Source organism: Miniopterus natalensis, chromosome 2 (genome assembly GCF_054644295.1).
Source record: "Miniopterus natalensis isolate mMinNat1 chromosome 2, mMinNat1.hap1, whole genome shotgun sequence".
NCBI classification, from domain to species: Eukaryota; Metazoa; Chordata; class Mammalia; order Chiroptera; family Miniopteridae; genus Miniopterus; species Miniopterus natalensis.
This window is the reverse complement of record NC_142082.1, coordinates 142,379,449-142,396,358: the sequence shown is the minus strand read 5'-3', so window position 1 is coordinate 142,396,358 and position 16,910 is coordinate 142,379,449. Positions and strand designations below refer to the sequence as shown.

General features: G+C 41.0%; 1 protein-coding gene and 1 non-coding gene across 4 annotated transcripts in view; both read right to left on the bottom strand.

Annotated features, from left to right (window-relative positions):
• Positions 1 to 1,991: 1,991 nt before the first annotated feature.
• Positions 1,992 to 16,910, bottom strand: part of CERS5 (ceramide synthase 5) — a 29,172-nt gene continuing 14,253 nt past the window's right edge. The window contains exons 2-10 of one of the 3 annotated variants that reach the window (XM_087814675.1): positions 15,611 to 15,716; positions 14,418 to 14,548; positions 13,685 to 13,742; positions 11,660 to 11,710; positions 10,897 to 10,989; positions 9,476 to 9,604; positions 9,271 to 9,377; positions 5,216 to 5,372; positions 1,992 to 2,912 (exon numbers count right to left, since the gene is read on the bottom strand). In XM_087814675.1, the coding sequence (XP_087670801.1) occupies positions 2,763 to 2,912; positions 5,216 to 5,372; positions 9,271 to 9,377; positions 9,476 to 9,604; positions 10,897 to 10,989; positions 11,660 to 11,710; positions 13,685 to 13,742; positions 14,418 to 14,548; positions 15,611 to 15,716 (982 nt within the window). In that variant the 3' untranslated portion in view covers positions 1,992 to 2,762. Of the gene's footprint in view, positions 2,913 to 4,182; positions 4,339 to 5,215; positions 5,373 to 9,270; positions 9,378 to 9,475; positions 9,605 to 10,896; positions 10,990 to 11,659; positions 11,711 to 13,684; positions 13,743 to 14,417; positions 14,549 to 15,610; positions 15,717 to 16,910 lie in introns of those variants that run through there. The other 2 variants (XM_087814673.1, XM_087814674.1) reach the window with 2 other exon arrangements.
• Positions 12,822 to 12,953, bottom strand: LOC148093860 (small nucleolar RNA SNORA51). The gene has a single exon (XR_015714151.1). It is a non-coding gene; the product is annotated as a small nucleolar RNA SNORA51 (small nucleolar RNA).

The following is a 16,910-nucleotide window of genomic DNA, read 5'->3' as shown; positions in this document are numbered from 1 at the left end:
TTTTCAAATGACTATTCCCAGCTGCCATCTGACTGCAACCACGAGATATCTCCAGCTAAGCTCAACCAACCAAACCACGAAAAATAATAAATTACTCTTTTAAGCCACTGTATTTTAGGGTGGTTATAGACAACTATAATACTTGTTTATGGAATGGTATGGATAATCCTACCTGTACGGAAGTATTCTTAAGTTCACTTTCAAAAAAAAAAAAATCTTTATTGATTTCAGAGAAAGGAAGGGAGGAGAAAGAGAGATAGAAACATCAATGATGAGAGTCATCGATCGGCTGCCTCCCACACACCTCCGACTGGGGATTGAGCCCACAACCTGGGCGTGTGCCTTGACCGGGAATCGAACCTCCGTCTCCTGGATCATAGGTCAATGCTCAACTGCTGAGGCACGCCAGCTGGGCATTAAGTTCATGTTTTGATGTATGTAAAGTCATTTTCTAGTCAGTAAAGCACTACACAGACATGATGGGTTTTTTTTCCCCCCAAGAATAAAGTTAATACCCTTTTATATTCAACAGAAGAGAGGTAATACTTTGCTTCTCTCATGAATATCCCTAGTTCTCTGGTGGGGATGATGTGAGTCTGCATCTAACCAGCTCTCCACTGATTTGTGTCCTTCCTCTCAGGCATGAAAACTTCCCAGGGCGTCTATAAAACTAGCTTTATGACCGTCTTGTTGCCCCAATCACACTATTATCATCTAGTATTCAAACCCTCTAGCACCTTCTCACCCTCTTTATGCATAGTTCCTTCTCAGAACAACACTCTGTTCCTGTAATTGACCCTAATCTCAAGTCACTCATCCAAGGCCAACTCTGATCATCTATGACTCTGGCTAAAGGTTTCTTCAGCATCTAGTCTTCCTCATTTTGAAGTTTTGGGTAGTGGGAGAGTAATAGTAGTTAAAAATCGAGACACTGGGTTTGACTCTTTACTAGCTGATTGGCCTTAGGCAAGTTAACCTCTTTTTGCTTCATTTTTATCATATGTAAAGTGCTTTATCCAGTGCCTGGCATGTGATAAAAAGCTATGTGTTAGCTATTATTATTATACCGCTTGGCTGCATCTTTTGTCAGATTAACTGGGCCAACTAACCCAGACTGTAAACAGAGCAATTGTTTAAATTTCAGGAGGCAAAATATCCTCCCCCTTACCCCACACCAGGAAACAAAATACATATCTTGTCTGACTTTCAAAAGCATTTCATTCATATTTTACAATTACTAGTCTAATTAACAATATAGCAATTTGAGGAACTAAGTGTAAGACCTTAGTCTTTTAGTCTTACTGTCTAGCTCTGACAAAATTCGTAAGATATTTTTAGGACTTAATTTTCCCATGCCCCATAGTAAGTCTTTTTAAAATCCAGTCACTCAGTAAGCTAAGTTTAGTAGGGTCAGTATCACTATATTGTCAGTGAACATCAAGTATTTGATTCTTAGAACAGTAACTTACTTCTTCCAATCTACATCCATCTCCCTGACAATGAAGTACTCCATGTCTTAATGTACACAGAGCACCTGGAAATATTATGATATGAATATTCACTAAATAGAAAACTATCCTGAGACATGAATACTGTACTACTATTGGTAATTTTGACAAGACCTCAACTAGAGACAAGAGAAAACATCTGCTCAGACTCATTTGTCGTAATCTTAAAATGTTAACTGGCAGTTGTCTATATTCAATAAAATGGGAAATATAGGTATCTAACTAAAGGTGTCTTAGCTCTTCAACCAACGTCTGTTGGTTTGGTGATATACATGCTTTAATCTGCTCAGTATTTTTTCTTGCGACCACTATACATGTTTATTTTTTCTTAAAATACAAAATCCTAAAATGTAGGCACTCTCTTCCCAGCATGCACAGAAAGGAAAAATTTGGTGTCCAATGGCTTCTAGAATCAGGCCTGAAAATTCTTAATTAGCTTATGGATTCAGGGAATTAGGGATAGAGTCACTAAAGAGTTTGAGATAGCAGAGGGTTGAAGCACTTTTAATCACAGAAGAGTAAACAATAGTATAAACCGTTAACAGCTCACCCAGTGGCTGTTGTCCTCCTCCAGCCCTCAGCTCACCCTCTCCCACCCCCCACTCCCTGTGTACCATTGAGTAAAGAGCAGGGTATCAGCAGCTGTCCCTGTCACTGCCAGGTGGTAGGAAGGAGATCTAGCTAGGGTCACAGCAATCCTGGCCATCAATCCACGGTTGTCTGTTTCTACACAACTTCATGTCAAATATTCCAGCTCTGAAGGAAGAACAGTGCAGAAACCTGTAGCTGAACTTGGCTGTTCCATTCAGATGGCCAGAGCCTCAAGAGCCATGGGCAACAGGGAGGGGACAGTCCAGAGCCAGCATAATTCAAGATGCAGCTAAATCTGGGATTGAGGTGGGTTCAAAGGGGACCAGGCAAAGCCTAGTGGCCCCAGTTCAGAACTGTGCCCCAACCCAGACAATGAAACTCATGCATATGCATAAATGCACGTGTGCACACAAGTACACACATGCACGCGCGCGCACACACAAACACACTCACAGAGCAAATAATATTACTGAAAGAACCTGGAGGCTATTAAATATAAAATGGCAGAGTTTTAAAAAAAGTGAAAATGTTTGCTTCTTTGATTCTCCTCAGTGCCCTGTAGACCCCCTAGTCACAGGAATGTAGGTATGGGGAGGCCCAAGAGGAGTAGGTTGCCAGTGGCTCTACAAGTCCATGTGTGCTTAAGTCCCCATATCAACCATTTTACTCTTCAGCCCAGTAGCTGCCTCCCATGTGACCATTCACCCGATTGGCACCATTGCTGGAGCTGCTGCCACAGGGGCTTTTTGTGTTGGTGGTCACATCTTCTTCCTCTGAGCTGCTCTCCACATCACTGCGATCATCCTTAGACACCTAGGTGAGATGGGGTCAAAGGTAGGAAGGTGAGGACAGGAAACATAAGACAGACAAGGCCCACAGAGCCCATGTTTGGGCACTGTTCCCAATTTGGCCTACTTTCTGGTGGCCCCTGACTCAAAATATTATCTGGACCATGGCTACTGTTGTGAATATCCTTTGCCTCCTTCTTGGGTTTCTCTCTCATCATCTCTGTTTTTGTTCTCTATGGAATAAGTAGCTACTCTGGTTGAGTGTATCTTTCAGGACCAGCCTAAGAGAGCTGAAATCATTCACCATGTCCTGGTTTAGGTTTAAGGGACACTCCAGACACCCATTTTCCCCTTCCATCTCAAAAAATAGAAAAGGCCAACATAAACAGTGCATATGGCTGTCCATCATTGCATTTATCTTCTGGTGGTTGTGACCACTGAGTTATTCATATTGGTTATCCTGAATTTTGCTCTGACTCCAAAGCTGACCCACATTGGGCCTTTTTCAGTAGTTCTATTCTTTCTAGGCTCAACTATCAATATCCTATGACACTGTTTCTCCAATCTTCTCCCTTTTCCTAGTAGCAAGATCACTTCTCTTGTGCAGCTTTGGCATCCCCAAGATCTACATGGTGAAAAGTGGATTGGCAGTCAGGGGAAAAGAGTCCCAGTCCCAATCATGCTACTACTTGCGAATCTTTATTGCTTAACTTCAGTTTTTTTGTTTTATCCTTTTAAATGAAGACTTTGGATTAGAGCAGTGTTTTCCAATCTAAATTATCCTGCATATCAAGCAAAGTATTTAAAATTCTCTACAATGGCCCATAAAAGTAAAAGAGAGAAACCCAATGAGACGTATGTCAGACTTCTGACCTCCAAAACGGAAGGATAATAAATGTGTGCTGTTTTTAAACTAAATAAAGGTGAGAAGGAAACAAAACTACGATTCTTGTTTCCAAGAAGTGGGGCCCTTGCTTTGATTAACTCTAAGATTCTATGATTTATAATAGCTGTTGACCTCTGAACCCAGATAACGAATTGATTATCTGATCTTCAGGAAATTTCTACCAGAAAGCACAGTGTGTCTACATTTGAGGGAAAGGAGGCTCAAAAAAGTGGGGGTGGAGGGAAGAAAACCAGAAAGAAAAAAAAAAGAGTAGACTCTATTCTTGCCCCCATTTAGGAAAATCTGGCAGATTAAGTTCCAGTCAACAGTGGCCCACAAGGTCAGGAGAGGGGTCATGCTTTCAGACAACACAGGAACAGAAGGAAAGCAGGAAGGAAGAGAAATGCGTTCAGACAGACACACTTCACTGAATACCAGAAGCACAGATACACTTACATGCAAGAGGTGAAACTGTCCAGCTCCCACCAGGCACAGAAAAAAGGAAGGAGGTGAGAAAAGAGTGAGGAGAACAGAGTCTGGGTCTAATCCTTCCGGGATAAGTCACCTGGTCAGGAAAGAAAAGCAGGGGAGATAAGAGATGTCTAGTAGCTGTAGCAAGATGCGTAGGCACACTGAGCAAGTTCTGAAATCAATTGCAGCCATAAGGAACAGACATAAGAGGTCATATATGCCCAGGTAACATTCTATCCCTTTGTTTTAGAGTCAGTGTGTCCTTTAGCAGAGCCCCTCCCCCTTGGGATTCTGTATTACTGAAGACTGAATCCCCAGCCCTTGGGCTGATTAAAGCCTGACTACTTCAGAACTTGGGTTCACTTATGAAGGTTTTTATTAAATGACGCCCTTCTTTGTGCTTTCGGGCTCTGGGCATAAGATGGGTATTTAAAACCCTAAATACCCATCTCACTTAGGAGCTTTGCCTCATACAACAGTAGAGTGAGGCCAGTACTTAGTCTCTTATATAAGTCATATCTTTAACATCACAGTGTGGTCATCTTGGGGTGGCTTATGAACCAACACCACTCCTTAGGCAATCTCTGCTTTTAGTTTTTATCTTGGAGCTCTGCATATGATTTCCTTTGAAAAAGGTTCCCAGCTAAAAAACAAAAATATGAAATCCATTGAAATAGGTAGGTAAGGCGTAGGAAATGGCTGAGGCCATCTCTAAAATTTAATCCTGTTCATTATTTAACAACAGTCATTTCTAAAGAACAGGAAGAAGGAAGATCCTTCCTCTTACATCTAAGTCATGTCCTAAAATGCTAAACACTCATACTCATAGAAAAGGCGAAAACTCTGGGTCCCTAGGCTTTTTGCTGGGTTTTGTGTAGATGGGGCTCACCAGGCTAGATAGAAAGAGGTCTATTGAATAATACCTATCTTTCTACCCAGCCCCAAAGAAAGAAGCTGTCTTTCATCCTCACCTTTCCTCGGATCAAGGCTTTGAACGCAATTCGCGCAATTAGGTAGGACCAGATGACATGAAGAATCTGTAGGATCAGGAGAAGGCCATTGAAGAGCCACCAGGAAGGATAGGGCCCGATCATCTCCCAACTCTCAAAGAGGGTTGTGTTCAGAATCCTAGAAGAGGGAGACCAGCAGTCAGGTTCTAGAGTCAAAGCCAGGCAGGCAGGGCTGAGGCTGCATTCCCTGGGGAGCAGGACCTGTGTGTTTTCTCCCTATTGCTTCTCTCAGTTGAAGTTCCACGGATACTCATCCACAGTGAGAAAGGAATAAAGAAAGGGAGCCTATGAAGTTTTCTAACTTTAGGGATGGGGAAGGTACACACTCAAACATTGGTTCTTAAACATCTCTCATCTTGGACAATTCGGTTCTTGACAAGTTGTTCACGGAAAAAATGTCTCGGTTGTCAAACAAAACTTTGGTTCTCAACCTGACAACCCTTTCATGCGGATACCTGTAGGATGAGACACGCGTCTCTCAAGCGACCGACAAAGGAGCGAATGCGCGAGTATGAATCAGTTTACCACTGAACCTCGCATTGCTATCATTTCAGGAAATCTGTGCTGTGAATATTTTACTTTTTTTTTTGCTTTTGTTGCTGCTTATTATTATTAAATACGTACAGTAAGTCAGCATGGGTCCTAAGAAGGTTAGGATAGCAGCAAAGTGAAGGAAAGTTGTGAAAACAATAGAGCTTAAAAAAGAAATAATTGCAAAGTATGACAGAGGTGTTTGCATGTCTGATCTAGCTACGGAATATGGCGTGGCAAAATCAACGACTAGCACAATTCAAAACATAAAGAGGGAATCAAGAGTGCTGATGTTGCACCTGGCCAGCATGGCTCAGTGGTTGAGCATCAACCTATGATCCAGGAGATTGGGGTTCGATTCCATCAGGGCATATGCCCGGGTTGTGGGCTGGATCCCCATCAGGGGGCATGCAGGAGGCAGCCGATCAATGACTCTTTCATCACTGATGTTTCTCTCTCTCTCCTTTTCCTTTCCTCTCTCTGAAATAAAAAAATATATATACATATATAAAAAAGAGTGCAGATGTTGTTAAGGATGTGAAAGTGCTCATGAAACAATGATCACAGAAAACTGAAAAGGTAAAAAAATTGTTGATTTTGATAAACAAAAAGCAGTTAGCCAGTGATAACATTTCAGAGACAACGGTATGTGAAAAAACAAAGATGCTGCATGCTGACCTCCTGAAAGATACCCCTGAAATGAGTGCTGAAAATGATTCATTTAAGGCTACTAATGGGTGGTTTCATAAATTTAAGAAAATAGGTGGAATTCATAGTGTGGTGAGGCATGGGGAGGTTGCCAGCTCTAATAACAAAGTAGCTGCTGATAATTTTTTGATAGAATTTCAAGAATACGTAGAGGCCGAAGGGTGTGTTCTCCAACAAGTGTTTAATTGTTATGAGACAGGCCTCTTCTGGAAGAAAATGCCAAAGAGGACCTACAACACACAGGAGGAGAAGTCACTGCCAGGACACAAGCCAATGAAGGACAGGTTGATATTACTGTTGTGTGGGAATGCGATTGGGGACTTTATTTTTAAAATATTTTTATTCATATTTTAGAGAGAGAGGAAGGGAAAGGGAGAGAAACATCAATATGAGAGACAGCAATCAGTTGCCTCCTGCACACACCCTAACCAGGGTTGAACCGGAAACCTGGGTATGTGCCCTGACCAGGAATCAAACTGGCAACCTTTTGGTGTACAGGACAATGCTCAATCAACTGAGCCACACCGGCCAGAGTGTGAGTGGGGACTTTAAAGTGTCCACTTGTCTACTATTCTGAAAACCCTCAAGTTTTCAAGAAAAATAATGTCATGAAAAACAAGCTGAATGTGATGTGGAGGGCTAATAGCAAAGCTTGGGTAACCAGGCAATTATTTATTTATTTATTTTTAATTCTCATCTGAAGATATTTTTTCCATTGCTTTTCAGAGAGAGTGGAAGGGAGAGAGAGAGGAACATCAATGTGAGAGAGACACATCGATTGGTTGCCCCCAGTTCATGCAATGACTGGGGCTGGGGATTGAGCCTGCAACCAATTGGCCAGAATTGAGCCCCTGGCCAGAATCAAACCCTGGGACAGTTCAGTCAGCAGGCCGATGCTCTAATCACTGAGCAAAACAGGCTAGGGCACCAGGCAATTTTTTATTGAGTGGATTCATGAAGTGTTTGCCCCAAGTGTGAAGAAATACCTCTGGGAAAAACAACTGCCCCTCAGGGCACTCCTTGTAATGGACAGTGCTGCTGCCCACCCTCCGGGCTTGGAGGCCGAGTTGGTGGAGCACAGCTTCGTCGCTGTTAGGTACCTGCCACCCAACACAACTCCTCTCATCTAGCCCATGAACCAGCAGGTCATTTCTAATTTTAAGGAACTACACAAAGGCACTGTTTCAGAGGTGTTTTGAGGTGCCCTCTGAAACTAATTTAACTCTCAGGGAGCTCTGGAAGGAACATTTTAATATCCTCACTTCCTTGAGGCTCAAGGACAAAGCATGATGGGAGGTGTCTTCTAGAACCATGCAACCAGCCTGGAAAAACTGGCCTGACTCTGTTGCTGAAAGAGACTTTGGGGGCGTTGAGGATGAGCCTGTGTCTACTGTGGAGGATACTGTGTCTCTGGGCAAGTCCATGGGCTGGAAGGGGGAGGAGGATGACGTGAGGAGTTGGTGGAGGACCACAGCACTGAGCTGACCACCGGGGACTCCACACCTTCAAAGGGAGCAGCAACAGACAGCAGCTGAGAAGCTCTCTTCCAAGGAGGAGGGAAGAGAGGATACACCTACTTACTAATCAAGAAAATGCTTGGGAAATGGGGATAAATGCAAAGTTTTATTGAGAAATATCACACTGACCAAGAAGTAGCAAATTGTGCGATAAACCTGTTCAGTGACAGTGCAGTGTTTAACTTTCAGGCAAGTGTTAAAACAGGCGAAAACAAACATCACTAGATAGGTTTCTAGTGAGACAGAGGCCCAGTGAGCCTGAAGCAAGTTTTAGTGTAGCAGAGAGACAAAAGAGAGAAAGAGCCCAGGAGATCAGCAACCTGATGTTTTTATGGAGGGGGCTCCCCTTCCAAATATCCCTCCACCCCTCCTCTCCATATTTAGTCACCAATAGCTCTCAGCATTAAAGGTAAGTTCCAGGGTGTATATACATTTTCATTTTTTACTGTAGTACATTTGATTTCCCTTTTGTTAAATTTTCATTTACATTTCATGTCCTTTTTGTTTTAAAAGTATTTATAGATTAAACAGTATATTAGATATGTACTATATACAAAAAGGTTAAATGGAATAATTTGGGGTCTGGAGTGGATTAACTCAATCTATATTATTTCTAATGGGAAAAAATGATTTGTTTTTGAAATAAATTGCTTCTTGAACAGCCTTCCAGAATGAATTAAGTTCAAGAACTGAGGTTCTACTGTATAAATCTTAGGAATGATGGAGTAAGCCATTATTAATCATTTCAAATACGCAGAAATTGGTACAGCTGTTTTAATCATGATCCTAGGATTTACTCAGATCTTCAGGCACATATAGAATAGCAGGTAGCTGATTTCCTCAGAGTCACTCACTTTGTGCCATAAAGTAGTGAGTGTAGAAGTGAGAGGTGTGTGTGTGCGTGTGTGTGTGTGTGTTGGTCACGGTGGGGGAGAGGATATAGAGCAAGGAAAAAAGCAAGAAAGGCCTGAGAATATTGTAATCAGCACAAAAGAAAGCAAAGGAATTAGTTAGGCATAAAATGAGTAGTGTTCTCAGAGATCAGTCAGGAAGCCACAGCCAAATGAGTTGGGTGCTCTGAGTCTGGATCACGCCACACTAGAAATACTATGAAAGGGAACTGAGGTCCTGGAGAAACCATAAGGTCAGGCTAGGTCAAGGAAAAGCAGGGCAATCAGGTTCTTGGTGGTCTTCTCCCTAAACTGACAAAAGGTATCACTAGCTACATACCCACCACAGCTCCACAGCTCTAACACTTACCAGAATGGATAGATTCCTAGACGAGTGACCATAAAAACAGCACTGAAGAACACAAAAAGGACGTCACAGAGACGCTGATACTTGGCATAATTGGCCAACTTGGCTGCCTGGAGAAAGGAAGAATTGAGTTGAGGAGAAAGCCGGTTCTCAGGAACAAAAGGAGAGAAAGAGAGAAATAATGAGGAAAGAAGGGTTGGGGTCTTACCTCCAGCAAGAAGTCTGAAGCATCATGTAGACACATGACCAGAGTTCCTACCCGAACCATGTTGTTGATATACGAAAAGGTGATGAGCCCAATGGTGGCCAAGTGATGCACAAACATGATTAGGAAGTCCTATGAAGGGATGGAAATAGAAGCAACAGGTATAGGCAAAGCCATAGAGATGCTAGCCAACTCAATGCCCTTCATTGTCCTCTGAGGATCTTATCCCACCCTTAGAAGTTCCATCTGGTTTAAACTCTCCACTAGGAAGTTGCTTAGCATTTGACCCAAACTCTCTGCATCAGTGACTGACCCATAATCTATGTTAATATAGCTTAAAGCAGATTTAAAGCTCTAATTTATTCTTGGATTCCAATGCCAAAGTTAGACCTGAAGAAATCTCTTAAATACCTGAGTTATTAGACTTAGCTAATAAATACTTCTCAGCCCAGTGAGGGACAGAGGGTGGGAGACGGCAGGATAATCTGGGTCAGAGAAACAAGGATGAAAAGTTATGTTCTCCACACAAGATACAGTGATATATTCTAGTTCTGTAGTTGAAGATGGGTTCAGAAGTATACATTCTAGTATGTTTTCAAACCTACATATATATTACAACCCTTTTATATTTGTGTCATGTATTAAAATAAAATTTTAATAAGGGGACCTGTCTCTTGACCATGGGAGAGTGAAAGGCACCTGAATTGAATATCAAGTTTGTAGGTTATGCAACAACTAACAACCCAGATCAGTTTCAGTCCATTCCCATAAATGCTAACTTTGGTTTTTTCACCAAAGATAACCTTAAGATAGTAAGGGTTAGAGCTGCTAGAATTATATTATGTCAGGTGGACAACAATAAGAGGTAAAGATTCTGTCTGCTTATAAAAAACTTAAGTCATTTCCAACTTTGTCACTATGTGGACAGGTCAACTCACTTTTCTGAATCTTTGTTTCCTAAGTGATAGCAAGAAAAGGGTAAACAAAAATCATCTAAAACCCCTCCCAGTTGAAATTCTTTAAGTGGGGTCACCAAGAAGGGAAAGCAGAGAGAGAACAAGGGTCCCTAATGCCAAGCAAAAGCCAGATTTAGCCTTTATGGATTCAGGCCTGTCTTGGATCATGCCTTGCTATCCCTAAGTTCTGACTAGTTTCCTGAGCTTTATATATGTAAGAGCCTTGGAGAAAAGGAAAAGGGTATCTAGTTGGTTAACTGTTCTCATCTTGGCTACCCCGAATGCCTCAAATATACTTCTTCAGTAGTCAAGTCTCATTTCTGAGAATAGTACAAAGAGCTCAGAGTCCCATCAAGCCTACTTTCTCCCTCTTCTGTGGTCCCAGACAGGACACACAATGGCAGTCATGGTAGCTGCTAGGAAGGAGGGTGCAGTAAGTTAGGGAATCAAGGGAGCCAGTGTCCTTACCTTTCTTTTAATATCTGTAAACTGAGAAAACATCAGAGACCAATAAAAGGCCAATTCCATGATATAATAGTAATAAAGCCCACTTGTGAGAGGCTGAAAGAGAGAAAGCGGTAGTTAGAATACCAGCTAGTCAAAGATTCATTCTATCTCTGCAACTATCTCTGCCTTGGAGGACCAATACCCAAAAGTATTAGACATCTGTTCCCCCATCATCGTCCAAGAGCTGCAGTAGCTAATAGGCTTTGGGTTGGTATGGAGACTTAAACCTCTCCCTCTGCCCTTTCACATACATGTCTTCAGTTCTCATCTTTTAGAGATCAGATCAAGTTAATTCATACTCCAGCAAATCAAATTAGTGTATCTAAAATTCTGGGCAATTAATGCTTTTTAGGGGATTAAATACACTCAGGCCTTCCCTTCTTCCACCCCGTTAGCAGCCCCTTGACATTTTTCTAGTATAGATTAAGGGGACTCTAACTTACCCTTGATTCAAAAGGGATACCTGAACCAGAAAGCACCTCATTAAGAGCCAGGAGGCTGCTTTTGTTTCCAGCCCAATTAGGGTGAATACAATGGGGAACTGGAAAAAAAGATCACTGGATTTCACAGCTATGGGGGCCCCAGAAATAGATACCCTGACTATTTGGGTCAAAGAGACTTAGACCCTAATCCCTTAAGAATCCCAAGGAAATATGCCATCTGCCCTGGGACTGCACTGTCCCCCGCTCCACTTTACACACATACATAAGTGCTCAGATCCTACCTGATGTGGATAGCTATGCCAGCACTGTCGGGTGTCCCAAAACCAAGGTGACTAAGAGGAAACAGATAATACAGGTCAGTCTTCAGGATTCTCCCACGGCTCACCTATATAATCCTGTTCTCTCTATGCTATAGGGTGAAAGGGGGGGTGGGTGTTAATCCCTCTTGGCAGAATTTAGGGATCCTTAAAGGGTTAATAAATACCTAGATTTATCTTACAGGATTAAAGTGTTATTACAAATAGAAAAATCATGCTTTGAGGTAAATAAGAGCAGGGAGAGCTCTAGGATAGTTTTTGAAAGTATCACCACCTGGGATATAAGAGATAGGAAGGCAGGAAGACAATGATTCCATTTGAAAACCAAGAGAAAGATCTCCATGTCAAAGATTCAAAAGTCAAAAGTAATAACTTCTAATGGAGTTTCAATTATGTCCTTTAAGGAATCTGTCCATTTCATCTAAGTTGTTGAATTTATTACTATTAAATTGTTTATAAAGTTGTCTTATTATCCTTTCAATGTTTACAGGATTGGTAGTGATAATCCCTTTTTCTCTCTGATATAGATAATTTGTTTTCTCTTTTTTCTAGAGGTTTATAAATTTTAATCAAATGTTTCAAAGAACCAACTTTTGGCTTTATTAGTTTCCTCCATTGTTTGTCTAATGCCTATTTCATTTATCTTTACTTATTTTGTATTATTTCTTTTTAACTTATTTTGGGTTTACTTTGCTCTTCTTTTTCCAGATCTTAGAGTGGAAACTTAGGTCACTGATTTTAAAGCTCTATTTTTTTCTAACATAAACATTTAAAGTTGTAAATTTCCCTCTAAGCATACTTTAGTTGCATCCCACAAATTTTGGCATGTTGATGTACTTTCAGCGTCACTCAATGAAAAATATTTTAAAGTTTCCCTTCTGATTTCTTGTTTGATCCATGGATTACATAGCAGAATTAACTTCCAAGTATTTTCTGGATATCTCATTATTATTATTATTGATTTCTAATTTAATTCCATTATGATCAGAGAACACATTTTGTAAGATTTCAATATTTTAAAATTTACCAAGATTTATTTATTTATTTATTTATTTATTTATTTATTTATTTATTTATTTATTTTCATTCATTCATTCATTCATTCATTCATTCATTCATTCATTCTCCATGTTCTCCCATTCACAATACAGACCAAGCAAAGGGCCCAGGCTGGGGTATATATGGGGTGGGTTTCCTCTGCCTCCTCTTTCTATACTGTCAGTGTAAGAACACAGCTTGTGGTAAGCACCAGGAGGCAGAGATTTATTTTATGGCCAATCATATGGTCTTAGTTGATGTTCCATGTGCACTTGAAAATTATGTTCTTCAGCTGTTGATGTAGTGTTCTTCTACAAGTGTCAATTATGTCAAATTGGTTGATTGTGTTGTTCAAAACTATATCCTTAGTGATATTTTTAATTTAGTGACTTAGTCAATTACTGATAAGAGAGTATTAAAATCTTCAAGTACGGTTGTGTATTTGTCCATCTCCATGTTCTGCCTCTTTTTGCTTCATATGTCTTGAAACCGCAATTGTATCATTTAGAAAAATAGGGTGGTGCTGTGAAAAAAACCCCACCATGGAATCAGGAATCAAAAAGCCTGAAATTCTTTGACTCTGACAATTACCTGAAAAGCAGGAATTATACCTGTTTTACCCACTTTGAAGGGTTATTGACTCCATTTCTGTAACTGTCTCCTCCTTGGAAGAATAAGATTTTTGCCAAGTGCTTTGTAAACCACTGTGTATTGTGCTGACTTAATCAATACCAATTATTATTAGCATTATTTAGGGGAGAGAAAGTAGAGTTATGAGGTTACTGAAGTCAGGCCCCAGACAGAAGGCAACCACTTAGCATATAAATCTGGGCTATAGGCATCACAGAAGAAAAAAAGAGGAAAAATAAAGATCTAAAGGTATTTAACTCATCTCTAGAGATGTGGGTATGATTAGAACCCAACAGAAGACCAGAGGAAGTTCACACTCACCGACCAAAGAAATCTAATTCCGTAGCAGAATATACATAAATAAAAAGTGAATCTCCACCTGGGTGGGCAAAGAATAGAGGTTAGATGAATATTCACTGAAAAGAAAGTCTTTGAGGCTAAAGAAGACAGTAGGTTTGGGGGTAAGATAGTTACTGGTGAGAAAGGTGGTAAGTCCCCAGAATAGGGACAAATACTGTTATCTCAAAAGCCAAAAAGAGACATCTTCCAGCCTCTCTTTAAAATAGATTTCCACAAGTGTATACTGGCTTTAATCAACTTTTCTTCCATATCAGACTCGCTGATGATAGTGCCTAAGATTTTCTTTGCACAATGTTAAATACAATGCTCTGTGTCCAGAGGGGAATTAGTAAAAAGTATGTCCAGAAAAGGGATGCTGCCCACCAAAATGTCCATTTAGAGCAAGCTGGCACGATTGCTATCAAGGTGTGTAAGGGTGTGCATGTCTACCTACCTAAGTACAGTTACAGGAATTCACTCCCAATCTATTTGGGAAAGGGGAATAAAATGGAACTGTATCTAGCTGAGTGGCAGCATGTCCAAGAAACTAAGGGTGACCAGTCTTCCAGTGCTCTTCTTTCCTGTCTATAATAGAGTTAGCCCTTCACATTCATCGACCCTTGTCCTAACAATAGCAGTGATTTCCAAAAAGAAAACCTCAGTCCAGTCATATCCCACCCTTCTCCGCACTCCCCGCCTTCCTCTGCACACCTACATGCTTTCACAGAATTTAGTGAGCGTTGGGGGCTTGTCCTGATTCCTCCGATGTCGAAACCAGCACTGGATTTTTCGGACATCCCAGTCCAGTTGCTTTGACAGGCCCTCCAGCCTTTTTTCATCAGGATACTGTAGATATATGACCAGAGTAAGAACATCCCTTTTTCTTCAAACCTCTCATTAAATCCCTTGACTAGTTGAGTGGCAAAGGGGTGATAACTACAGTGGCTTAAGTAATGTTTATCTTTCCAGGTTTCATCTCAAAAGTCATTTTTAGTAAGAAGTACTATTTCACACAGCAAGGACCTTTACCACTCACCTATACATATCCTTATTTGGTCTTCTCCCTCCAGCCCAACTGAGTAAAAAAAGATATTAAAAACCCAAACTGCAAAGGTATCAGTCCCCATCTTTTTAAAAATATATATATCTTTACTGATTTTAGAGAGAGGAAGGGAAAGGGAGAGAGAGAGATAGAAACATCAATGATGAGACAGTCATTGATCGGCTGCCTCCTGAACGCCCCCCACTGGGGATCAAGCCCTCAACCCGGGCATGTACCCTGACTGGGAATCGAACCCTGATCTCCTGGAGCCCAGGTCGATGCTCAACCGCTGAGCCACACCTGGCTGGGCCCCATCTTAATTATGTAACTAGGTACTGACAAAAGCTGGAGCAGGGAAAAACAAAATAAAGATAATGATGTGTTTGGAGGACAAGAGGTGGTGGTGACTGCTAGGCCTAACTTAAATGTATGTAAACTTGACTTAGATCCTGGCCCAAAGGCATTTCTCTGAGGCGATAACGTTCTCCTCATAGCTATATGGGCTACCCAAATGGGAAAGATCATCCCATCCTATCCTTACCCTTGGGGATACTTGTTCTCTATCTTCCCTTGCCTTACGGGGCAACCCCTCATATGAATCTTCTCTTTTTTTTTAAATCCTCACCCGAGGATATATTTTCCATTGCTCTTCAGACTAGAAGGGGGAGGGGAGAGAAACATCAATGTGAGAGAGACACATTGGTCGGTTAACTCCCACATGTGCCCAACTGGGGCCAGGGATTGAGCCTGCAACCAAGGTACATGCCCTTGGCTGGAATCAAAGCCGGGACCCTTCAGTCTGAGGGTCCACGCTCTAACCACTGAGCCAAACTGGCTAGGCCTTCTCTGTTTTTTTGCCCACTTACCTTGGTAATAGATATGAACACCTTTTCAAGGATGGCATTGGGTTGGGGCTGATAAGGACAACTGTCCTGGATCCCAACATGGAGTGCACAGGGTTTGGCAATAAACCTGTAATGGAGAAAGCCCAAAAGCCAATTCTAAATATGATTTTCTAAGCATGAAGGAAAGATCCTGATTAGGGGACTGATGGGGAGGAAAAAGGTGAAACAGTTGACTGGGAGCCAGGACTTTTTTATTTCATCCTGGATTCTGCCATTGACTTACTTGAGAAGTAGCCTGTTTAAGAAATACTGGACAATAAGCTGTCTTTCCACTTTTCCCTGGCTTCCCGTATCACATCTAGAGCTTTAAAGTCAGAAAGACCTAGGTCAAATCACTAGTCTACCACTTACTGCCTGTATGAACTTGGACAGTTTATTTAATCTCTGTAAGCCTGTTTTTCATCTAGAAGATGAAGATAATATCAACCAACATCTTTGCTGTTCAACATAAGGTCCACAGACCAACAGCATTACTGGCTTTTCCTGGGAGCTTTTTAGAAATGCTGAATCTTGAACCCCATCCCAGACCTGCAAAGGCAGAATCTGCATTAACAAGATCCCCAGATGAATCAGGTGACCATTAAAATGTTAGAAGAATCTTGTAAGTATTCAATGAGAATAACGTATATGATGACCCTGGAACAAAGGTGTTTAATAAATGGTAGTTTTCCTTACATCAAAAGATCAGGAAGATCTTAATTGGAGGGAAAAGTAAAACTGAGGCTGAGCTCTTCCTAATTACAAATATCCTGGGTCATGGTCACCTTCCTGCCTAATAAAAAGATTATGGAAATACTTAAAAAAAAGAAATAAGGAAACTAAGAAAGGTGAGAAAGAAATTACCTATTAGTATTCAAACCCTGTCATACCACTAATAAGTCATATAGGTTTGGCCAAGTCACTTAATTCTTGAGTCTTGGTTTTATCATCTTAAAGAATGGTTATATGAGGTGATTTCTAAGATTTTTGTTCTATATCTAAGATTACATAGTGTTATCACTGATTGTAATTAATTCCTAACTTTTAGATCTTTGAGAATTGAGGAACTAGTGCTTGGAACTAGATCTTCAAGAAAGATCTCCTGCTTCTCCAAAACCATACATTTTTGTGAGCATCATTAAGCTCTAGGAAAAACTCTATGTAGTCATTTTGAGGATAAATCAAAACCACTTTTAGGTCTCTTAGCATCTTAGGGAGTCCCACAATAAAATTATGACTGGGCAGCCTCAGATGGAGTGCTCTTGACCTATTTTTTTGGTCT